Source organism: Cavia porcellus, unplaced genomic scaffold, assembly GCF_034190915.1.
Source record: "Cavia porcellus strain 051 isolate PalLab524CR breed Dunkin Hartley unplaced genomic scaffold, mCavPor4.1 scaffold_26, whole genome shotgun sequence".
Classification (NCBI taxonomy): Eukaryota; Metazoa; Chordata; class Mammalia; order Rodentia; family Caviidae; genus Cavia; species Cavia porcellus.
The window spans coordinates 15,274,698-15,299,443 of NW_026947509.1; the positions used below are offsets into that span (position 1 = coordinate 15,274,698).

At 43.4% G+C, this 24,746-nt stretch overlaps 1 protein-coding gene across 4 annotated transcripts in view; it reads left to right on the forward strand.

Annotated features, from left to right (window-relative positions):
• Nucleotides 1–593: 593 nt before the first annotated feature.
• The window catches only part of Spmip3 (sperm microtubule inner protein 3), a 29,426-nt gene continuing 5,273 nt past the window's right edge, over nucleotides 594–24,746 (forward strand). Inside the window, exons 1-4 of one of the 4 annotated variants that reach the window (XM_063236759.1) lie at nucleotides 594–935; nucleotides 6,291–6,359; nucleotides 14,663–14,758; nucleotides 19,454–19,530. In XM_063236759.1, coding sequence (XP_063092829.1) covers nucleotides 6,304–6,359; nucleotides 14,663–14,758; nucleotides 19,454–19,530 — 229 coding nt within the window. In that variant the 5' untranslated portion in view covers nucleotides 594–935; nucleotides 6,291–6,303. Of the gene's footprint in view, nucleotides 936–6,290; nucleotides 6,360–14,662; nucleotides 14,759–19,357; nucleotides 19,531–24,746 lie in introns of all 4 variants that reach the window. The other 3 variants (XM_003474250.4, XM_063236758.1, XM_013157363.2) reach the window with 3 other exon arrangements.

The following is a 24,746-nucleotide window of genomic DNA, read 5'->3' on the forward strand; positions in this document are numbered from 1 at the left end:
GCATTAAATCATTTTGTATCTACTCCTGTAGGTTAAGCTCCCATGCTCAGAGCTGGTCTCTCCAGTGCCATCTGGAATTTTATGGAAATACTTTATTACTTCCTTGCAAACTTATTTTTGCAAGAGGCATCCTATTGCCAGGCCAGCATATTGTAGATAAAAAAATTTTTATCACTGAAAAAATTTTTCAAGCTTGTGCCAAGCTCAGTGACCTTTAATACACAATATGCAGCCCCCCCCCCCTGCAGCACAAGGGATTAAATCCAAAGCACGCTGGGCAAGCACTCTACCTCTGAGCTACGTTCCCAGGCCTGTTTTTGCTTTGATATATGTTGCCTGAATGTGTCTGCCATTCTGCTCTCCTAGTTCATGACTTGTTATCTAGTAGTGCTATTTTGATGCTTTATAGGGAGACTTGAATTACATTTTTAAACCATTAAAAGTCTCCTTTGATACCTTCAGGACCAGAAAGATGGAGCTGCATCCGGTCTGGAACCAGACAGAGCTGGTACCTTTGTCCTGGGCCAAACCTACTTCCTCATTTCTAGCACGCAAAGGACAGCACCAGCCAGGGTGGCACCGCCCAGGTCCTCAACCTTATGCAGCCTTTGTGGAAGAGGAAGTTCTAGTGAATAGTGTTCGTAATTTGCCGGTGTGGTGTTCCCATTTACACTAGTTTTCACCTTTTTTTCAATGTGCAGGCTCTCCACAGAGACCTAAACATTTTCTACTTTTTATAAGCTCAAGTCTGAGAAGCAGTGCTGAGCAAATCTTCCTAACCCACAGCGCATCACAATCCCCTTTGAATGATGTAAAGGCATCAACTCTGCAGTGCGCCTTTGCAGTACATCCTACAGCAGGAGGAGGCTGAAGTGATTGCTGCCCTCGGAGGACTGCTGAAAGAGAGGGGAGTCCACCCACTGTGGCCCCAGAAGGTAACTGATGTGGTCATCACTGCCTATGCTTCTCTCACCTCTCACTTAATGCTTCCCTGCTAACCAGCAGAATTTAGTTTTTGAATGTTCTAGAGTCAGCAGCTCACAATTTTGAAGAAAGCTTTTTGTAAAACCAAGAATTATTTTAGAAACTGAACAGTTAATCCTATCGACTTTAAATGAGTGGCTTTACTGCAACAAGTTTACTTACTTATTTTTAAAGAAATAGGTGGTATATAAGGTACCTGGCTCTCTGTGATGCATGAATACCAAATTTTTTTCACTGTTCGCTAGAGTACCAGGTCACTAAGTAGACTTGTTGATTCTGTCACATCTGCATTCATTCTGAAACACACTTCCAACACTTCTAGGATGGAGAACACTTTGCAAGATGAGGAGATAAGAAAAGAACACAAGGCCATCTTTAGGACTATTAACACTGACTGAAGAGGAAGGATGGTGTACAAGATAGATGTTTTGTTTGAAGAGTCTCTAGAGCCAAAGCTTGGTGAAAGTTGAAATATTCTCTTGTTAGCATAAATGAATTAATGCAGAAATCAATCTATCAAACAGAAAAGGACTCAAATGCTTTATAGAATTTTCAAGGGCTTTGGGACATCAGAGGTGGGCAATGTCTTACTTGGAACTCAGAGCTGAGACCTTGGAGAGGACTCTTATAGGACTTAAATAAGGCCCTGAAGAAAGAGTGGAATTTAGAATGATGGCATTTAGACTAGAGAGAAAGGAAAATACATTCGGGCAGCAGAATGCCCAACAAAACTGGTGAATTGGGGGTGCCGAGGGCAACCTTGCTCAATTGGGAAGAGGAGCATCCTGGGAAAACAATGGGGCACTGTCAAAGTCACCTAGCTCCTAGACACCTACATACTGTTAAGCATCCTTTCACCATGTAGGAGCTCAGAGGCAGCTAGGAGCAGAGCCTCAGCTGCAGGGGAGTTCCACAGACGGAGGGAGGTTGTGGTCCTGCTCCTACCCAGGGTGGGTTAGGGCCACACTGAGATGCCCTGCACCTCACGCCTCCCCATGTCTTTTCTGTACTTGAATATCACAAGGATGTGGTTTTCCCCAGGAGTTGAACTTGCCCCAGTGCCACTGAGGAGATATTTCCAGCACAATAAGGAACTATAAAATGCATCCATAAAATCAACGGATGCCACTTCCTCTCTGCGATGGTGTGGGTGCAGTTTGTCCCCCAGGGGCTCTGTATTACAAGGCTGGTCTCCAGGATTGCAGTGCTGAGAGGTGGTGTGGAAGCATTAAGAAATGAGGAAGCTCCTGAGGTCACTAGGAGCTGCTCTCTGTAGGGATTAAGGTACTCTCATGGGACCCCTGAGCTTGATCTCCTGAGATCCTGAGTCTGGCCCCACCCAGTGCTCCAGATTCTTGCCTCACCATGTGATTGCTGCCTCCCACACCTGGTCCTGCCATCTGGTATTACCAGCCATGAGCCCTTCAGCAGAGCCAAGCAGGTGTGGGCGCCATGCCCTTTAGCCTCTGTCACTTGAGCTATATTAACATCTTTCTTCATGTAATAATCTAACCTCAGGTATTTCATTAATGAAAGCTAACACATTGAGTGTTCCTTGAATTTCACATCTTAGTAGATAAATACCATCCAAGTTTGGGAACCCTGAGTCTAATATTCTACTCCTGTCCCTTCTCTGAAAAGATCCATTAGTAATTTGCCAATCACCTACTTTGGACACATTGTATTGATTAAACCTAACAGGTAATTGCTACTGATTCCACTTGACAGGGAGGGCAAACAAACCTTGATTGAACTATAATTCTTTTCCATTTTTTTATATCATAGAAATGGATGCCAAGGCTTATTTTCTTGGTACTTGTTTGCATAATGGCTGCATTCCCCATGGGGAGTTGGTGCAAGTTCATAACACTCCTTAATTCTTTTCCATTCTCTTCTCTGCCCCTCCCTCCCCTCTCTTTGTCCCCTCTCCTTTTGCAAAGTATCATCTCCTTATTTCCTGTTATCTATCTTTTACTTCACTCTTTATGTATATTTTGAGTTCTCGTGTAAGAGAAACCATATATTTAAGCCATGTGTCTGATTTATTTCATTTAACTTTATAGTTTCGAGGCACATTCACTTTTCTACAAATGATGCAAGTTTGTCCTTTTTTATGGAAGGACACTACTCCACAGTGTGTAAATGCTACCTTTTCTTTATCTGCCCATCGGCTGATGCACATGTAGGCTATACCCAAGGTTTAAGTATTGTGAGTTACGCTGCTATAAACGTGGGAACACACATACCACTGTGATAGATGTCTTCAACTCTTTCAGGAAGATATCTAGAAGGAGTATTCATTGGCCATTTGTACTTCTAAGAGGTGTCTATTCGTTTCAGTTGCCCGTTTTTGGTTAGGTCTTTAATTTGGGGGAATGTTTAATTGGTTTTTTGAGTTCTTTATATATTCTAGCTATTATCCTCTGTCTGAGGAATAGCTAGCAAAAAATCTTTTCCATTCTGTAGGTTGTCTCTTCATTCCGGTGGTTGTTTTCTTGCTGTGCAGAAGCTTTTTAATTTGATATGATCCCATTTGTTGATTCTTGGTTGATTCTTGCGCAACCAGGGTTCTATTTAGAAATTCCTTGCCTGTGCCTATAACTGCAGGGCTTTTATCTACTTTATCTTCCAAGAAATTAAATGTCTGTTTCAACATTTAGATTTTTGATCCATTTTGCTTTTAGTCTAGTACACGGTGAGCTAGGTGGGTCTAGCTTGAATCTGCTGCATGTGGATAGCTTGCTTTTCCAGTATTTGTTAGGAAATCTTCTCAGATGCATTGGGTTGGAGAAAATGTCCAGGCCTTCTGAAGCAAAAGCGACTTGCCTACTTGTAGAGCCTTTCCCTTTAGAACTCTGAAAGAGGAGAGGGCATGCTTGCCTACCCAAAGGCCTTGATTTGGTAATGACTTGTGTGATTCTCTGATTAATGTGCAACTTCATATTCTACCAGACTGCAAATAACTCAACAGTGGAGCTGTGTATCATTTGTCAGATGCTTTTCCCCTAGTGCCTAGCAGCATGAGGAAAAGTTGGTTGATCAATAAATCAGTTCTACTGCAGTGCAAAAATCTTTTTTGTCATCAGAGTTGGCTTTCACCTTAAGCGTGTAATTTAACATTTTCTACAAATGAAGGGTGATAATTAACAACTTGCAGGACTCTTGCAAAGACTTGTCATTTGCAGCAAAGAGGATAGAACTGGATATCATTATGTGAAGTCAAATAACACAAAGCCAACTGCCACATGGAAGTTGAAAACAGTCAATGTATACATAGAATAGTAATCATTAGAGATGGGAAAGGTGACAGATGTGGAAAAGAGAGGCTGAGTTTAATCAATGTATCACACTGAATCACCCCAATATCTATAAATTACTCTGTGTTAACAAATTTTTAAGTAAAACCTTTTGAAAAACTACATGATCCCTGATCTGAGCAAGGGTCTCTGGATCGCCACTGTTATTGCTGTTAAAAATTTTCAAATTGCTTTAAAAAACATACTCGGAGGTGAAATAAATAGCTACCCAGCCCGTGGACAGTGAGTTCAGCTTTGAGCATTGTGGTATTAAGTTTTGATCGCCAGCTTGGTTGGATTAAGAGATACCTGGAGAGGTGATTAGACTGTGAGGCGATTACCTCCTATGGACTGGCCAGCGATGCACCCATAGCTGATTGGGTTATAGGAGCTGGGATCGGGTGGAGGGAGTAGGTCACTGGGGGCCACCTTTGAGGGCTGTAACTTGTCCTCAGGTCCTTCTTGCATCGCTCTTTCTCTCTCACTCTGCATCCTGGCAACTTTTCTCCATCAGGCGCTTCTGCCTTTGGAGCCAGTCGACCACTAATTAAACCAACACCCAAACTAAACAACGGGAGCCAAATTAAACCTTTCCTCCCTGAAGTTGTTTTTCTCAGCCATTTGGTCTCAGCAATGAAAATCTAACACAAATACAAAAGGGAAGACAGGGAGGCACAAACACTTTATTTTCAATCCTTTCTCCCCCGTGATTGTGTCTCTTTTCTCTGGCGTCTTTTGAATAGTCCTCTTTTGTTTTGGTTGGTGGTGTCTGTGCCCTGGATTGTTTTGACACAGCACAGTTTAAGATTAATGTCGCTGGAGCTGGACGATTCCAGTCCTGTCTTCCCTGTGAGCTCACATGAGCCACTTTACTTCTTAGTACCTGTTTTCTTGTGGGTAACAGAAGGACAATATTTACAAGGTTGCTGGGAGGCAAATGTGAGTTAATACACACTTCCTGGCATGTAATAAAAGCTCATAAATAGAAACTCATATTTCTCCTTTCTCTACGGCGCTTTTAAGGTTACCGAGAATGCTTACACACAGGACTGGCTCATTCCATCCTCCTGAGTGGCAGGGAAATCAATACACAGAGCGTGGAAATGACCTGCCACAGGCCCCAAGGTCTCAGCCCACAGTCCTTCTGCCACAGGTTGCTGTGTTTACTCAAATCAGAGGCTCAGCTGTCTCTGTAGAGACAGTACATACTGTGTGCACAGACTGAAAGATTCATGAGGGACACAAAACAAACTCTTCAAAGAATACAGCTTTCTCCTCTGCCTCCCAGCTGCTCGGCTCCCCTGTCCTTTATAGCTTCCTTCTCAAATGAATACTTAGGTGCAGACTTTTGCTTGTGGCAATCCCTATCCTCCAGTCAGTAATCAGATGTAATATGAAATTTTTTATAAGATAGAAGTATTATTTTGAAGTCTGAGGTGAGTACAGGAAATCCCAATCGACAGAATGAGGGGCTACAAAATCACTGGGCAGGTGTAGTTTCTAGAGCAACTCCACAAAAATCAGAAAGTTGCTCCCAGAATAACTAGGATCAGGAATCTACCCCAAACACCACCACCACTGCGACTTCTCTGGGTTTAGGGAAAGTTGTAAGCACTGATGAGTGTACAGTTAAGCATGCTGTTGGGAAGGGTGGGGTCTGGTTGGAAGAGGGGGTTCACTGGGGATGTGCCCTGGAAAGGCGTAGCTCCTTCCCTGGCCCTGCCCTTCTCTCTCTGCTTCCTGGATGTTATAGGGTGAGCAGGTTTCTTCTGCCCAGGCCTTTTGACTGTGCTGCCCTACCTGGGAGCCAGTCAACTGTAGACTGAACTCTCTACAACCTGTGAGCCAAATAAACCACCCCTCCTTGAAGTTGTGGGTGTAGGGTATTGTGTCTCAGCAACCAGAAAGTGACTAAGACAGGGCTATCCCCTAGCCAAACTGTAGCAGTAGCTTATGCCTGGAAATGTACACAAGCGCGATATGAAATTTCACTCTGTAATTTCTTTTAAGGTTCCCATGCACCATGTCGCACATCTGGCTTCGAGAATTTGTTAATCGTCGCCCAGTGATTCCACCAAGGTAATGTTCTCACCTATGCTAAGTCTCCCAGAGCAGAGGCAAAGCACGCAGCTACCTGAGGTAGTAGAATTGTTCACCTTGCCCTTCATAACTGAAAGACAGCTGCTTCCAGAGGGCCCTAGTGAAGGTTTAGGGAAAGTTGTAAGCAAAGAAATCCCATATGTATTTCAGAATCTGAGCAAGCTTCCCATTCCCAAAAGATCAAAGTATTGTCTTTCTTTTGGGAAGGGCGTTACCAAGAAGTACGAAGGCCTGGACCCCAAATTTTGGGTGGGAGCCCTTTAATCACACCACTCCATGCTTCTGCATTATGTGGCTGCACAGATGCAGACTACAGAGGAATTTTACTCCTTCTCTAAGGTCATCTAGGGCACAGAGATAATGAGTCCCAGACATGTTTTATGGGGCTAGACTCATTGAGAGATGTCAGATAAGATCAGTAAATCCTAACCACACTCTCCCTTCCTACCGCCCTGTCCTACAAGGACTAAAGAGATTTAAAAGCCTGGAAGCTGAGGCAGCAAATCTCATGTTTTGACTTTAGGATCAGCCTCTAGTAGCACCATTGATTGCATAGATTTGAGCAAATCTTATTCTTGCGTTAGTATTTAGTCTAACTATGTTTGGTCAACAAATGAGTTCTCTTTCTCTTAGAAATTACTAAAGCAAGACTGGGTAGGAAGCTGCTTGCTTCCTGGATTCCTTAGGAATCTTCTTGTCAGAGAAAGCACAGAACCTACACTTCAGGCTCTAAAGTCTACCCCAAGGCGCGTGCAAGGTGAAAAGAAACAGGAATTGGTTCCAATGTTTCCTGATTCCTCCTTCCCCACAAGTCCCTGTTCTTTCTGTGTATTATGAGATTGTCTTGTCCACCATGAGGCCTATTTAACTGTGGTCTTGTCTCTCTGGGAAAATACAAACAAATCTTTGTTGACTGCCATTGTCTGGTGTTCCATAGAGCTTCTCAGGAAGCCTCAGGCTTTTAGTGGAACAAAGTGGGGCAGCCATTGAAATCCTATGGCTGTGCTATCTTTAGCTCACTTGCACTTATTATCAAGCCACATGAGAGGAAGCAGACTTCCTCTCCCTGCGATTGCTCCTCCTCTCCCTGCAGGAGGATGCCCACCTTCCACCAGCAAGACTCATTGTGGGGCAGCTTTCTCCCTGCCGCACACTTTGCCAACAATAGCAGATCCCCCTCCTTCAGCAAGTTCCATCAACTCTACCTCCAGGATAGATCCCCTATCTGAATGCTGCTGTGTTAGTCAGCTTTGTGTCACTATCACAAAATGCCTGTGAGATAAGCAACTTAATAATAAGGAAAGGATATTTTGGCTCTTGGTTTTGGAAGGATCAGTCCATGGTTTCTTGGCTTTTTTTCGTGGGGCCTGTTGTGGTACAGTACATTATGGCAAAAGCCTAAGGCAGAGGAAGTCACTCTCCTCATGGTGGCCAGGAAGTAAAAGAGCAAAGAGCCAAGGTCCCAATGTCCCCTTCAAGGACATTTCCTGAGTGACCTAGTTTCCTCTAAAGAGCCCCCTCTAACTTCCTTTAACTAATTCCACCATCTCTCAATAGGGCCACAGACTGGGGTCCAATCTTTTAACACATGGGTCTTTGAGGAACATTTCAGATCCAAACCATTGCAGCGTGGCTACAGCTTACTGCCACTACAAGCTCCAAATCACCATCCTCTCCCTATGCTGCTTCAACAGTGCCTGCTTGCATCTTTCAATGATCTGTTCTTTAGAGTGAGCTCCAGAAAATGTGAACTGGACCACAGAGCTCCTTCAGTAAAACCCTGCAACCCACTACATTTAGCATAAAATTCACACTTGTTGCCATGGTTGACAAACTCCACAGGAAATACCCCTGCCTATTTCTCCAACCTTCTCCTGACTCAAGTTCTTTGTCTACCCTTTGGTTCTTTCAGGAATCCATGCTTCTTTTATGTATCAATGCTTACAAAATCTTTATTCTGCTCCTTTCCCCAACCTGTCACACTCCTTAACCACCTGGACTGAAATCTCCTGTCTCTCCACCTCTGTGATTCCCTGTTTCACACTCTTAAATTTCTTTTACATCTGTTATCACAACATCCAGATACTATATTTTTAAAAATTTCCTGCCTGACTCACTGCTGGTATGATAATAGTGACAGCGCTTACTGTGTACCCAGTTGTTATACTTTGAATTTGAAATATCCCTCCAAACCCACGTGTTGAAGACTTGGTCTTCAACACAGCAGTTGTCAGAGTTGAGATCTTTTAGAAGTGATTTGAATCATAAGAGCACTTAACCATTGATGGGTTAAGCCATTATTGGCTTCCTAGCTGAATGGGCTATTAGGAGGCAGTGGAAACTTTAAAAGGTGGGAGGTCATTGATGGTGCCTGTGAAGGGTATAGTTTGGCTCTAGCCACTTTTCTCTTGGGTTCTCTCTCTCTCATTCGGTTTGCTCCCTGGCTATCAGGAAGTACCTTTGCTTTGCTCCTCCAGTGCTTCCCACTATGATGTTCTTCTCTACCAGAGGCCCAAAGCCTTAGGGCCGACTGGTCATGGGGCAAAACCTCTGAAACCGTGAGCCCAAATCCACTTTTAAATTGTTTTCTCAGGAATTTTATCACTGCCACAGAAAACTGACTAACATACAAGCATTATCTTAAGTTTATCATCTTATTTTCTCTTTACAACTGTGAATTCAAGATGAGGTAACAATGCACACTGTGGGTAAGTAATTATTCCAAGACAATTGGCAAAGGTAGGACTTGAACTCACTAGTCTGCTGCCACCATTTGTTGTTGGGCGGGTCACTCCAGGGGGTCACTGGAGCTGTAGCTCCAGGTTAACACCACGCATAAGGACTTCCTTAACTTTCTCTGTCACTCATTTCTATAATGTCTGTCTAGTGGATGGCCATGTGCTATGAACCCTCTATGCACAGTTGCTGAGTAGATTAAAATAAATGATCAGAATTATTCTGTCCTTTGTTTGTGGTTTGGCCTCCTGATGACAAACAGAATCTGAGTCTGTCCTTCTGTTCTTCTACACAAGTGCTCATCTGACTCATCCTGAACTGCCTGACCCTGAGGGCTCTCACACACACACAGACACATGCACAGGTTCAATTAAAGTGATGTCTGAAAACTCTAGTGGCAGCTATGTGGTCAGCTCATCTCCCTGCCTGGGCAGATCAAGGAGATATTCTAGTAGCCGTGTACAAATGTCTCATTTCCTCTGATGTAACCACTAGTGGAAATGGTAATTATCATTCCCATCTTACTGATGAGAAAACTGGGGTTCCCTGTCTCAAAAGGATTAGTGATCTCTCTGCCTTTAATGCCATCTGCTGTGTGTATTAACTCATGTCCTTAGTGCAGTTACTTATTCCCAGGCCTCAGCTTCTAATTTGTTCTAGATTTGCCATATTGGCTGTGATTTGTTAGTTGCCTGATTGTGATTTTCTAATCAGGTGATGAACTCTCGGTGGAAAGACAATACTTCCATCCCGTTTCCCTACCACCCAGCACACTGCAGACTGCTGAGCTTGTAATAGAAAATTGTATTCCAAAGGAAACGTCCACCCTGCTAATGGTGCTGCGTCTATATTGCTCTTCCTGCTATCTCGGTTCACTCTGCTTACTTCACCATCTGTCCACAAGCAGGAGAGTCACAAAGATCATAGAGAAACAGTACTGAGCTTCTCTGGAGGGGAAATCACTATCCACACACAGAGATGACCTGGATGCGACACAGACCTTAGGGAACTGGGTTTGCTTCATGGCTCTGGCAGTTCCTAGCTGGGTGATATTTAGAAAGTCCATTTAACCTCTATGAGATTCCTTTTATGAAACAAGGCGTGGATAATATTTACCTTGCAAGGTGGCTGTGAGAAGTAGATGAGATCATCTCTGTCAAAGAGCTTTGTAAAGAATGAGGCACAGCCCAGGAGAATCAGCAACACGGGCCACCTTGGGCCATGGTCCAGGTGACCTTACCTGTGCAGACTGCATTTGTCTGGGGCTAAGTCCAGACTTCGCTCTGGTTACAGTCACCCTCCCATAGGACAGGCTGCTGCTGTGTGGCAGGTACACACCACTTCAGAGAGCCAAGCTGTCAGGCTTGTAAATAATTCACAGTGGAATTGACCCTCTGTGCCACCTGCTCAGCCAAGGAGAAGGAAGGTTTCTGTGTCTGGGCACAGCCTGGGTAGGGCTCCAAGTCGCCTATCTAATTGATTTGTCCCCTACTCAGCCTCCTGAGGGAAGGTTGACTATGCATCTCCAGGAGGAAACAATCCTCCCCCAGAAAAACCTAGTATTGTAAGATCTGAATTGGAAGCGTCTCACATTCACACGAAGGCCACCTAGGGGAGCTGGGACATGCATGTGCAGAAGTGAGGCGAAGTGTCACAGCTTCCTTCCCCACACCTTTCTGCTTCCCACTTCTCCTCCCAGCTGCCCTCCTCCCAGCAGCCACCTCATGATGCGCTCTCCTGCTTCCCACCCACTCCTGCCAACATCCACCCTGGGGCGCTGGCAGGGACTCCCAGCAGGCAGGAGCGCTGCTGGGGCACGGGGAGGGCTCCCCACTGTAAGAGCAGATTTTACAGAAAGCTTCTGCGGAGCAGGGCTCAGTCTGCCCACCTGCACTTCACAGGTATTCGTTGGGTGCACACCAGGGAAGAAGAAGAGAAACCTGAGGGTCCTTTGGAGCCCAAGGATCCTCCCAGTGGGTAACACAGCTCTGGGGGAGCTCCTTGAGGCCTTGCTTTAGAAATTGAGTGGGTGCCTAAGCAAGCTTGTTGTCTTCCTGTCCCATGGGTTCAGAAAAGTCATGTGTTCCCTGCTTCGGTGTCACTTCTCTTTCCTCTTGTGACTTTATCCTCTGCAGTTGTTGAGTCTGCAGCCATAGTATCCAGCCGGCAGCCTGGGGACTTTCTGAAAGTCCAAGCTTGTGGAACCTCCTCTGCACAGACAGCCAGGCCTACCCTGGCCCCTGCTCCAGTGCAGATCTGGATTGTTTGCCAAAGGCCCCTCTGTTGAAGGCTTGGTCTCTAGTCTATGGTGCTGCTGGGAGATAGTGGAACCTTTAAGAAGTTAGGTTCTTGGGTGTGTGCCCTGAAATGGGGCTATTGGAACCCTGCCCTTCTTCCTCTTTTTTTTTTTTTTGCTTCCTCTCTGCCACAAGGGGAGCAGTTTGCTCTGCTCTGCACTTCTGCTGTGATGCGCTTCAGGTACAAAGCAATGGGGTCAATTGGCCATGGACTGAAACCTTCAAAACTCAAAGCCAAGATAAACCTTTTTTCTTTGATTCATCCCAGGCATTTATTATAGAAACAAAAAGCTAACGAATATCTCTATACAATCTACTCAGTTCTGTTCAAGTCTTAGATTCTGTAGTGCCCTTCACCTGGAGTCTCTTCCCCATCCTGTTTGCCTACTCAAACCCTTAACATCTCTCCCTCCTGCTGCTCCATCAGCCTTTCCTGGGGCCACTATTTCAGCATAAGAAGAGCACTTTGAGGACCAGGACTGCTTCCTAGTTTTGTATCTGCAGAGCCTAGATGAGTGCAATGTGCCTTATGGTGTCTAAATGTTGGTTGAACTGAAGGCATAGTTTAAACTTCATTCATGATCCAACACCTGTGCAGTGAACTATGCTATTCAAAACTATGTGTTCCTTTCTCTGGACTCTTCTCCTTGTCTATGCATTCTCATGGCATCTAGTGAGTGCTCAGAATTTGTAGATGATTCAAAAATACTCTACACATGTAGGCATCACGAACTCAATAAAGACAAATGCTGTTGTAGTCAAGGTTTGCAAGGAAAACAACTTAATACAGGACACATAATTTATTATTTTATAATAATCTCCCAAAGAGTCAAATACAAGAAGTGCAGGAAATCTGTCCACACACTAAAGACCCAAGGAATCTAGCCGAGGGCCTGAATCCCACAACAATGTCCTTCCTGAGTCTAGCTGAAGACCAAGAGCCCATGACAATGCCCCCTACAAGTCCAACTGGAGGCCTAGAGCCCATCACAATGTCTCATGCAAGTCTGTTTCATGGATCTGCACTGGTAAGGCTCAAAGTTCAGTGGTAGAAGCTGGAAAGTCTGTGCCAGTGATATAAAAGATCTGTGTGAAGGATCTACACGAGAGCCAGGAAGCGATGCTCAAGGAAGGACCAAGCTCACCCAAAAGTATCACAGCCATCCTCAGTGACAGCAAGATCTAAAGCTCCTCTGACAATGAGAAGAGCTGAGTTCAAATCAGGAAGCCCGTGTGACAAGCTTCGCCTGGAGATTGAACAGCACACATCTTCCCCACTGGAGCCAGGAAGTGTTGCTCAAAATAAGAACCAGAGCTCCCCCAAAGTGAACCGCGGCCATTCTCAGTGATAACAAGATTCTGAGCTCTTCTGACAATGAGAACAGCCAAGTTCATATCAGGAAAGAAGCTCCAGGAGAACCCAAAACAGGAAAATTAACATACCCCAGGAGAACCAACAACACCCAGAAGAACTAACATTACTTTTTCCTCTCCAGTTCTCCTTTTTAATGTTGACAACAGTCCTCAGCCCCATGCTGCTTCAGTTCAGCTGGCTGTTACAAGGTGACCACCTATTGTCAGTCCACCCACAGGCCCCACCACATTGGCATCCTTGGCTCTTCTTTAAGGGATTGAGGTGTTCTTCCCAGTGGTTGAAGCCTAAGCCTTGTCTTGGACAATTCTCATCTATCCTTAAGTCCGTTATTCCATCTCCTAAAAATCCTCAACCAGTCCTCTTCTCCTACTTTCCCTTTTTGCTGTTGTTGTTATATCTTTATTCAAACTGAAAGACAATATCGCATGTGTTTATCTTGCACACCTGAGGTATGAACAGTCAGTGTGCAGAACACTGAAACCTCGGTGCTGCCTCAGTTGTCATCTTGGTGTGGATGCCCACAACATCCGTTCCATTTCCATTTCCCATGACAACAATCCCTCATCTCCCCCTCATTTCCACATTGTTCAGACTGATCGGGTCTCACATAAAGTATGAGTCTCTTCCTAAGCAGTCTTTCTCCACTCCTAGTCAGATTGCTCTGATTGCCACCAGAGAAAAGTTCTGTAACATGGCATTAACCTTTAAAATGTTACAAAGATACGCTGTCACCTATGTCATTGATTTTCAAGCTTTCAGACACAATGCCCTTTTTAAAGAACAAACAAAATCTGTACGTAATACCATGCACACATAATTTTAAAATACCAATTAGTGTTATAATTAGAAAATAATGGGAGAAGTAATTTGCTGTAAAGTACGATGCATTTTAAGATATAAAGTCTGAGTACTCCTTGTGCTATTTGGCTTTCTGTGACTATAACAAAACACCCAAAATGATTATTTTATAAAAACAAAAGATTTATTTTGGCTCATAGTTTCTGACATTCCATTCTGTGATCCATTGGTCCTCTTGGTTCCGGTGGCAATAGGAGGGGGTGTGTGGTAGAGCCAGCTGCTCACTTCATGTCCAGAAAGCAGAGGAAAGGAAGAAGGAAGGGGACAGGGGTCCCACAATCCCATAATCCCATTCATACCTCCAGTGACCTAAGGACTCTGCTTGAGGCCCATCTCCTAAAGGCCGCAGCACGCTGAGGACCAAGCCTTTAATGCATGGACCTTTGGGGCGTTTAACCTTCAAACTACAGCACCGCTGCATGCAGGGTGCACAGCCAGAGCTCCTGAGCTGTCTCATGAGCCTCCCCGACCATGCCCACCCTGTGGCTTCTGGTCATGGTTCCAGGGCCAGAGTCTTCTTCCGGGCTTTGTATCAGCCCTGCTTAATCTGTGCTCCAGTATATACTTAGCTATTTCACTTTTTCTTAAACCTTATGAAATTTTGGAAACATATCAAAAGAAGAGAAAAATTAGTATAATGGTTTATTACTTATTCCCACATTTCAACAATTAGCAATATTTGCCCCACTGGTTTTCTATATCCTCTTATTTCCTTTTTTCCTAGCATTTTGAACATAGTGTTAAATATTTCTCTATGTATCTTGAAAATAAATAGTGTTTTATTACAATGTTAGACGTTGTGATGTAGGACAGGAGACCTGCAAGTACCGTAAAGCCGGGTATGGTTGAAAGAGGCTCACTATGAATGACAAGGACACTACCAGAAAATTTCATGGATTCTAGTTGTCAAGAACGGGGGACAAAGTCCTGATGGATTTTCTTTCCTACCACAGCTGATATCGTCCTGCAGAGAACTAATAATTGCTTTTTTCTCCTCTCTTTACTTTCTCCACTAGTGTATTCATTAATCATCAAGGAAAGGACCTCCGAGGCTATTACCATGGGCAGCTGGCAAGACTCCATGTTGATTACAGTGTGAAGACACCTCCCAGGTGAGACACATTCCTAAACCTTTATTTCCAAGAAAGCATGATAAATGGAAAGCTAGCGTGATAAATGGAAAAAATAATTTCTTGTACCAAAGAAGCAATGCAATATTTATATATGTGTGTCTGATTTATTTCATTTAGGAGTATGGTGTCAATGTGCATCCATTTACCTAGGTGTCTCAAGTTTATCATTGTTTATGGCTGAGTAGTACTCCACTGTATTTTAAAAAACCATGCATCTTTTCTATCCATTCCTCAGTTGATGGGCATTTAAAGTCTTTCCAAGATTTAGTTATTACAAACTGTGCTGCTATAAACATGGGTGAACATATATTGCTGTGGTATGTTTTTAATTCATATGGGAAGAGACTCAGCAGGGGAATTCCTGGGTAAAATGGGACCTCCAACCCTAGTTTTTTGAGGAATCTCCACACTGATTTACACAGTTATTGCACCAGTCTACACTCCCACCAACAGTGGAGAAGTGTTCCTTTATCCTCACAGCCCCACCAGCATTTGTTATTGGTTGATTTCTTGCTGATAGCTATTCTTTCTGGAGTGAGATGGAATCTCATGCTATTTTAATTTGCACCTCTCAAATAATCAGTGACACTGAATATTTTTTCATATATTTAGTTACTGTTTGCATTTCTTCCTCTGAGAAATGTATGTTCATCGGAGATGCCCATTTTTGGATCAGATATTTAAATTTGGGGGGAAAATGGGTTGACACAATCTTAATGATGTTAATAATGGTTGAAAAATACTATTTAATGAATAGACAAAGGCTTAAAAGAAAATATACCAAATTATTTAAAATGTTGCAATTTTGTTTGCTTTTGTGTTTTGCGTGGTTTTGTGTGGATGTGGGGAAAGGAATCTAGGACCTGAAGCATCCTAAGCAGAAGCTCTTCGACTGAGCTACATCTTCTGCCCCAATAATGTTTTTATTGTTGCTTGTGTTTTTTTCTATATGAATGGTGAAGTTATTTGTATTTTATATTTTCATTTTTAATTTTTTCTCTACTTTCCAGATTTTTTTTTTTTTTGCTAATGACTACATCTTAGTTTTAAGATCAGCAATAAAATTGTATTAAACCACCACAGGAATCAGAGAAACACCAGGAGTTTAGAGTTTTGAACTGGCCAAATAACTTAAACTTACTGAGATTCTGTTTCTTTGCTAGTAAATTTATAAATTTGACCTAGATAGTTTCTATCCTTCCATATGTGGTTTTCCCAAAAAGGAAAACTCACAGTTACCTTGACCTTGTTTTCTAGGTTAAGGAACCTGGAAAACTACAGTAAGTAAAATCAGCAATTTAAGGAACTTATGAAATGTTTGATCTTGGGCAATTATTATCCCTTCTCTAAGTATCAGTTGCTTCATCTGCTAAATAAAATAATGGGTATAAAATTCCAGAACACATTAGGCATTCAACATATGAAAACCATTATTTTGAAGTTATCATCTAGTATCTATTACAAATTTCTCTTCTCTTTATTGACCAATCGTCCTCCGTGTAGAGAAAAGGAACGATGGCCTCTGTGCCTTAGAGCAGCGTGTGTCTCCTGACATGATCAAACTGGAGATAGTGAGAGATCATCTCTCTCAAGTGGGATGAATGAAAAGCATCACAAGGAAGTCACATGTTGTCACTGAGTTCACACAGCATAAACATTGAGCTTAAATTTCTTCATATATTCTGATTCTCAGTTCAAAGCTCTTATTTCCAACCACATGCTTGTAGAATATGAAAATTTTTTTAGATAAGGTCTTTTTATGATTCCTAGGCTGGTCCTGAATGCTGGGCTCATGTGATCCTTTTGCTTCAACTTTCCAAGTAGTTTCAAGTACAGTGGGCACTGTCACATCCACCCTCGCAAACACTTATTGTAAGATGTTGGTTCTTTACTATAAGAAATTCAAGAAAGAAAATGATAGCACCCCACTTTCAGACCCGCCCACCTGAGGGCACAGGGCAGCCTGAGAGGCGTCCGGTGGGAACTCTGATGACCCCCACCACCTCCACCTTGTCCCATCTGACCAAGAGCCAAATACCAGTTCTACCACAGCGTGGCCCTGTTGAAAGGAAGGCTGACTGGCTTTGCCAAGACTTGCATCTGCCCAAGAGTAGCTTTAACATGCAAATGTCAATCCGTAAGTGCCAAGATCAGTCTATAAGTACAAATGTCCACCTGTAAGTTTATCAAGCATCTAGATAAGAGTAATGGGGAGGATGTAAATCAAAACAGGAAATAATGTAGTTCTTAGGACCAGTCCTAAATACATGTATTATTACTTGTTGGAGAGAAATTTAGAAATAAGAAAACTTATCATCCATAGATAGCAGATAGATAGATAGATAGATAGATAGATAGACAGATAGATAGATAGATCCAAACTCATTCCAAGATGTAGAAAGTCCTCTGAAAGAACCACAGAGGAGCACACACAGACGCCATAATAGTTTTCTCTGTAGCACAACAATTGTCTGTGCATTGCCAAGCAAGGATCTAAATTTAGTTACTGTAATAATGGTGTCACCTGGCGGGTGCCTAGCGTCTTACCTTCCTGGATATATTCCTCTGCCAGCTTGACACTTTTAGTAGTAGAAGAGCACTAATATCTTACTTGAAAAGGGAGCATATTCTGGTTCTTCAGAAACATGTAAGGCAAAGGCAGAGGCAGGCTGGCAGTGCAGGGGGGTAGATAGGAGGGCGGTTGCTGGGATTCAGTTCAGACCCCAGAGCTGTCGATGGGACAGAAATGGTCAGGCTGACAATGATGGTCACATTGACCCAAAATCACACTATAGTGACACATTCAACAGAGAGCTAATGTCTTCATTGCCACTGGGAGGCACATTTTGTAGAGTAGGTGCTTACCAACCAGGGCACTTACGTACTGAGCATAAAGGAAGAGCCAGGAGAGGTGGGTGCGAGTTCCTGCTGCTTCTCCAGCCCCTCCCAGCACAGCTGCCTCCACCCACCCGGGTCTCTCCCAGTTCCTCATCCCACAAGCGCAGTCACATTCTTACTCCTGTTTATTCTGAACTCAATGGAGAGCCACTCCATTTGTGCTAACACATTCTTTATCAAAGGAGGCACATTACAATCAAGTTTCTATCCAATTAGGCAAGCATTATCGGGGCTTTCTTGTACTAGAAATTGAACCTATCACCTTATGCATGCTAAGCACCTGCTATATCAAGGAGCCATATCACCAGCCCAACACTGTGTGAGTGTCTGAGTGTGTGAGTGTGTGTGTGTGTGTGTGTGTGTGTGTGTGTGTGTACTAGGAATACAACTTGGTGCCTCATACATGGTAGCCAAATGTTCTGTCACTGAGTTATGTTCCTCAACCCCCCAACATCATTGATTATTATTGAATAGGTTTAGGCATCTCTTTGTAAGTGTGATATCATCTTACCTGATTGGAATTAGATGTCCCTAAATCTCAGACAACATTTAATATTTTCCCACCTGTAGCAGGTCACCTCACATGTTTTATAGTTTGAAATATACATATTTGTGAGGATATTTAGAAAACATCGATAGTAAAAAATCAAAACATTGATAAAGTCATAATCTCGAAATAACTATGCAGAATCTTTCAGATCCAACCAAAATAGGGTAGGATGGCTCTGTGAAACTTTTTCTGTGTGTGGAAATGACTTTACTAAGGTAATTCACATACCATACAACTCACCCATATAAACTGCTTAGTCAAAACTTTATTTAAATTTGATAACATGAATATGGACTTTTTCCATCTCAAAAGTTGTAATTCCACCTCATCATTTTTAATGGTGGTATGATCATTCTAGATATGTCTATATTATTGACCAGTTCCACATACTTTCTTTTTAAAAATTTTTTAAATTTTTAATTGACACAATAATTGTACATATTTATGGGAGACGTTCAGTACAATGTGCAATGTTCAGGTCAGGGTAACTAGCAGATATCTATCACCTTGATTTTTTAAAATGAAGGTGTTTGTACGTTCTATTACCATAAAGACAATCTGTTAAGCATTCTTAGAGCTAAGTTTCTATCACTATCCCAAACTGCTAGAATTGCGGAGACAAAATGCATGCATATTTTCAAGGTCTTAATATGTACCACTGAAGGTGTACCAGTGAATGAATGTGCCCATGTTATGTGAAGGTGTCTTGCCTTTATCTTGCCTGGTTTTTATCTTTGGAGGAATCTATCAGAGTAGCGGTACAAGAAGTTCATAACTGATTTCAGGTCTGTCAAACACCAAGATGCACCACAGTGGTGGTTTTGCTAAAAGAATGCACTGGGTCCTTCAAGGACCAAAACACCCTCAGGAAAATGCTGCTGGGCGAGGGTACCATGGAGATCTGGAGTAGAGCACGGAGCTGGCATGGGCAGAGCAGGGAGGTGGGATGCAGGTCACCTTTAAGGACTGAAACCCTTCGCTCTCTACCTTGACTTTACCAGCAGTGGCCTTGGGGCAATGGACGTCTTGTCAACCCTGTCTTATTAGTCTCCTGGCCACTGCTGTTGGTGAGAAGATGGGCCACTTTTCTTCCAATGGGTGCTTAGCACGGTATTTCTATCTCTACTTAGACCACTCTTAGACTCCGCCATTTCAGCCAAAAGAGAAACTTCGGATCAACCTCAGTTAGACCAGCAGACTCTCATTCAATACATTTGTTTTCGAAGACATTCAAAGCCTGCTGAGCCGTGGTATAAGGAAACCACCTACCAAAGAGACTACTCACTACCGTTTTACAAGATCGGTAAGTCCCACCCAGTGCTCTTGATTTGCTGAAATTAACTTTGTCTAGGGCACAGATGAGCTTGTCCCGTGGGCATGCTAGCTCAGGGAGCGTGTCTGCGGCTGGAGGCAGGTAGATGTGTGCAGAAGACATGAGGGGCTGCCCCATGGGTGCTCCCTCCCCCTCCATCCAGCTCCCTAAGTGCACAAACCTGCAGCCATAAAAATGCATGCATGTCCTTGTTAGGAAGCAGGCTTGGGTATGAGTCCTCCTCACTGAGCTGCAGATCACTTCAAAGGGTTAAGTGTGCTTGAACATGCTGTTGGGGAAACTTTTTTCCTCTATTTTAAATGATTTTATGACAGTTATTTGACACATCAAGGTGTATGGTTTAAAATTTCTATGGGTATGGCGGTGCTAACCTGGAATCCTAGCACTTGGGAGGCTGAGCAGGAGGATCATGAATCTGAGTCTAGGCAAATGCATGATTTAGTGAGACCCTGTTTCGAGATTTTTAAAAATATATAAAAGCGCTGGGGATATAGCTCACTGTGAAGGCTCTGGGGCCAATCCTCAGTACTGCAGTAAACAACACAAAATGAAGGCCTTGTGTTGTGACCCAGGTGAGGATGCTGAGTTTAAGCATTCCTTGTGTTCCCGTAGTCACTGGTGCCTTGGACTTTAGTCCACTGCACAAATCACTTCCATGGCAGACTGTCTAAGTGGGCAAACACCAACATTTTAGGGGCTCTTCCACTGAGGCAGGTGCATACGTAGTCTCACAGCAGCTGAGGTAAGTGCTGTTATTTTCCCACTCACACTACAGGATTCCGCTTCTTAACTATCCCCCCGGATCGACAGCTAGGAGTAAGAGAAGCAGAGCTGAGCCCTGACCACTCCATTCCTGTGTGTGCACCGCTTGGCTTCTGTCGCAGCCAAGTGTCACCTGTACTTCTAGTGCTTCAGTGGTTTTCTCTAAAGTGAGAAAGTGGTAGACTTTTAAGTGAGTGTTTAAAAGAAAGAAAGGAAACTAGCAGATAAGAGTGGTGGGGTGGGAAGGATCTACCCTTCCCGGTCTTCTCCCCAGAGCAATGAGCTGCAGGCCAGAGCCAGGCGGGGAGGAAGCAGCCTTGTTCTTCTCCTAGGAAGAACAAGGCAGGAAGACTGGGCACTAGACTGGGAAGACTGGGCACTGGGCAGAGACAGGCAGATCTCGGGAGAGCTGAGCCAGGGATAGGGCGGCAGTAGATGAAGTTGAGATGGGAGCTAGACTGAAGAAGGGGCTTGGGGTAAGAAATTACGAGTAGGGAAAAGCCAGGTCCTAAATGCCAGAGGGGTTTTTACCTGAGAAAAGAGGAAACAGAGGGACTGAGGAGGACACAGAGGCTGAAAGAGGTCATTTAGGGAAGGAGGAGCTGGGGTGGAGGCCAGGCTGGGGCCTGGAAAGGCTGCAGTAAAGGAAGTGGGTTAAGGGCCACAGGCTAGGGTTGAAAGGTATGTGACACCGGGTGGTGCAGAGGCTGCTGGCGTGAGGAGGAGCCCCAAGGGGCCGATGGCGATGGGGAAGGGTGCATGAGACCCCCAGCCATGCAGAATGGAAGAAGCCGTGTGTCCCTTCAAGATCAATGGGGAGGATAAAATCTCTTTTGCAGGGGGATCCAGAAGTGGCAGCAAGTAGGAACTACTTCATAATTCCTCTGCCAAGAGGAAAGCTTGGGTAGACAAACAGAAAGACAGAATTCTCCCTTGATTATTTTAGAAGACAATTTCTAATTCTATAACCCAATAAATATCCTAGCAGAGCAATCAAACAGTAACCACTTGCTATTGCTCTAGCCTTCTGCTAGGTACATAGAAATTCCAGGCAATTACCCCAAATGCAAGGTGCTTCCAGTCCAACTGGGACAAGAACACAGGACACATCAGCCTCTTAGAGAATGACAAGACCAGGAGTGGAGAGAGGGGGTCACGTTGGCCTCTGGCAGCCAGGACTTCAATGCGCCTGTAGATCAAACCCAGATCTGCCCCTCTAAAGCCCTTGCTCTTAAATGAACTAGGAAGGTTGCAGAGGAAATGGAATGAAGACTTACATAGCAGTGTATTTCACGTGAGCAAGGACAGTGCTAAAAGAAAATGCAGGAGAGAAAAATTGAAGGTAACTCTACAGCCTCTTGATTCTGCAAGATTGATCGAGACTCTGATAGAAACAATAGTTTAAGGCAGGTGCATTCAAGTTGGGAACTGCAGACAATTGAAAATATGATGCTGGGGAGTTCAGACTATGCAATAAATGATGAGAAACAGTTTGGGTATCACCTACCCAGTGAGGCTGTACTAGTCCGAAGATCTGTTAAATTGCAGTATTCCTTGTTTTAGTTGTTGAATCATTGACTGAATGTGTATTAGTTATCTAATACAGAGTAACAAATCATTCAGAAACTCAGTGGCTTAAAACCTGAACCCTGAGGTTTTCTCTCATGGGTTCTGTGTTATGGTTTGTATGTAGATATCCCCCTAAAGTCTCATGTGGTCATAGGGTGTTTTTCAGAGGTGGCTGAATCTAGAGTGTGTGGCTGATTTGTAGTACAGTGCTAGAATCAAGGGTGCTGGGATCAAGGGTGACTGGTTGCTGGATCAGTCCACTGACTGGGCTGGCACTGCCCTAATCCAGGAAGGTAGACTCCATACAATATAAGGGAGAGAGGTTTGTCTTGCTCTCTTTTGTTGCTTTTGCTGTCGTCTGCCATCATTAATTGTTGCTCCTCTGCTATGTGCCATCCTGTCTTGAAGCCAACTGATTATCGACTGAAATCTCCACAAACTGTGAGCTAAATAAACCTTTCACTTCTTTGGGTGTTGATAGCAATGAGAAAAGTAACTAAGACAATCTTAAGAGCAGTTCTGGCTTGGAATAGCTCCTGAAGCTTCAGGCAGATACCGGTAAGGGCAGCATCCTCAGCTGACCAGGCAGCTCACAACAGGACAGTCAGCTGACTGTTGGCTAGCGGCCTCTACACACGGCTGCTCCTGTCCTGGTGGCCTAGCGTGAGCTCCCCTTGGAATGAATGAGACAGGACTAAAGTGGAAACTACAGTGCATTTTACGACCTAGACTCCAAAGTCCTACCCTGTTCCTTCTGCTATTAGTCACACATGGCAGCCCTGAAGTAGTCCTGTTACTGGAGTAACCTGTACCCTGGGCAGCTGGCAACCACAGCAGGGTTCAGTTGTTAATTCAGTACCAATTATGAACTAGACTTTGTGTTTCCTGGGCATGCAGTGACCACGACAGATTAGACAGCTGCCACAGAGCCAGCATCCTGGGCGAGGGACCCCACATATCCAGGGAGAACTGTCCAGGAAATGAGCAGATTGAGGACTACAGCTATGGAAAATTCCTTTAAACGGAGCAATCAGGGAAAATGTACGTAATTTTCGCTGAGTTCTGAAAAATGTAAATGACTCAAGTGAAAGCATTTCAGGCAAAGGGGACAGTAAAAAGTGAGCTCCTGAGAGCTGCAAAGGTCTTGGCAAATTTGAGGAACCCACTGGGGTTCCATGGGTGGTGAATGAGGGTAGGAATGATAAGGTAATCAGATTTTATTTCAAGAGTAATGAGAAGACACTAAAGGATTTCGAAGAAGAGTGGCATATCATTTAGATTTTAGCCATTGGAGCATAAGACTAATTTTGTCACCAAGGCACATAAACATCAGATATCTATCAGATAGATCAGCATTTATTGTTTAGAATGTTTCTGATGAATTATTAATTTTAATTTTGTGATTCATTATACTAAACAATGACTACTTAACAACAAAGAAATCACAAAGTATTGAGTTTCTAATATTGTTTACAGAAAAATCATCAGAATTTTCAACATCGACTGGTTTTGTGTACAAAGCCTAAAAAAGAACATCAGAAATAAATTGCCATATGAAGTACAATAGAAATACCTTAGTGGGCTGGGGATTTAGCTCAGCAATCTAAGTGCCTGCCTGGTAATCACAAGATTGAGTTCGATCCCTGCTACCAAAAAAAAAAAAAAAAAAACTACAATAGCATTCTACAAAAAAAACTTTACCTCGATTTATCACACCTAAGGCGGTCTGCACACATGCCAACATCATGTTCTATACACACACACGTCATTTACACTGACAGCACATGCCTTTTACTTTCCTGGCCTTTTTGTAGGACACACTTGACAGTGGTCTGGCTGTTTTGTCAGGAGGTTCTTATTATATTATACAGTGTGTAGTTAACAGGAACATAGAATATCAATAAAACAAATAACTAAATTCTTAATACATATTGTGCATTAAGAAGACATCAATATTTTCACATCAGTTGTGTACTTCCTTACAAAACCTGAACAATAACCTTGAAAATAAATTCCTGTATTAACTATAATAAAAATACCAATAGAACTCAATCACAAAAGTAAGCCTTGCTTCAACTGTCACACGCAAGGCAGTCTTCACACATGACAACTGCATGCTCCACACACAAGCATCACTTACACTGACGGCATGTGTGTTTTGTTTTCCTGTACTTGGCTGAAGGGCACAGTTGACGTTTTTTGTGTGTCTGTTTTCCTGTTGTCATAGTAGGTCTTTGGGACGCTGTGCCTGCCTGTTCACCTGTCAGCTCACCAGTGTGCTCTAGTTTTTTTTGCTTCGTTCCCTGAGCAGAAACATTTTGTTTTTCCTCTGCTGTAAATGATCTCTCATGAGCTCCAGTCCCAGTCCTCTAAGAAAACTTCTCAGTGATGTTTTGCACTTGTTACTTTCTTTATAAACTACCAAACTGTGCTGCACATGTTTAGGATTGAATAAAACACAACTATTGGCCAATGTTTTGCATCTGAAGTGGCAGCATAGTTGCTGCATAACTCATCAGTAACGTCTACTCCCCCTTTGGTTTTGTGAGTGCAAGTTCCCATCTCAGGCTTTCGTGTTGTCAAGGTTTTCCTATCCCTATTTCCCCCATGGTGAAATGTTGACCTCAGCCGTACCTGCTTGCTTTTCTGTGCCACATATGAGGCCAATGGTGTATCTTTTTAAAATTCAAAGATTGTACTCTACAATTCTGTGTTTTGAAACAGCAGCAGTTCATTTGGAATTTCTGCTTTGTTCCTGTGTACAGTTAGTCAACTTGTGCTCTGTTATCAAATGCTGTATCAATTGGAAACCGATAAACCAATAGTTGAAGGTCATATTCTGATTAGTTTGGGAG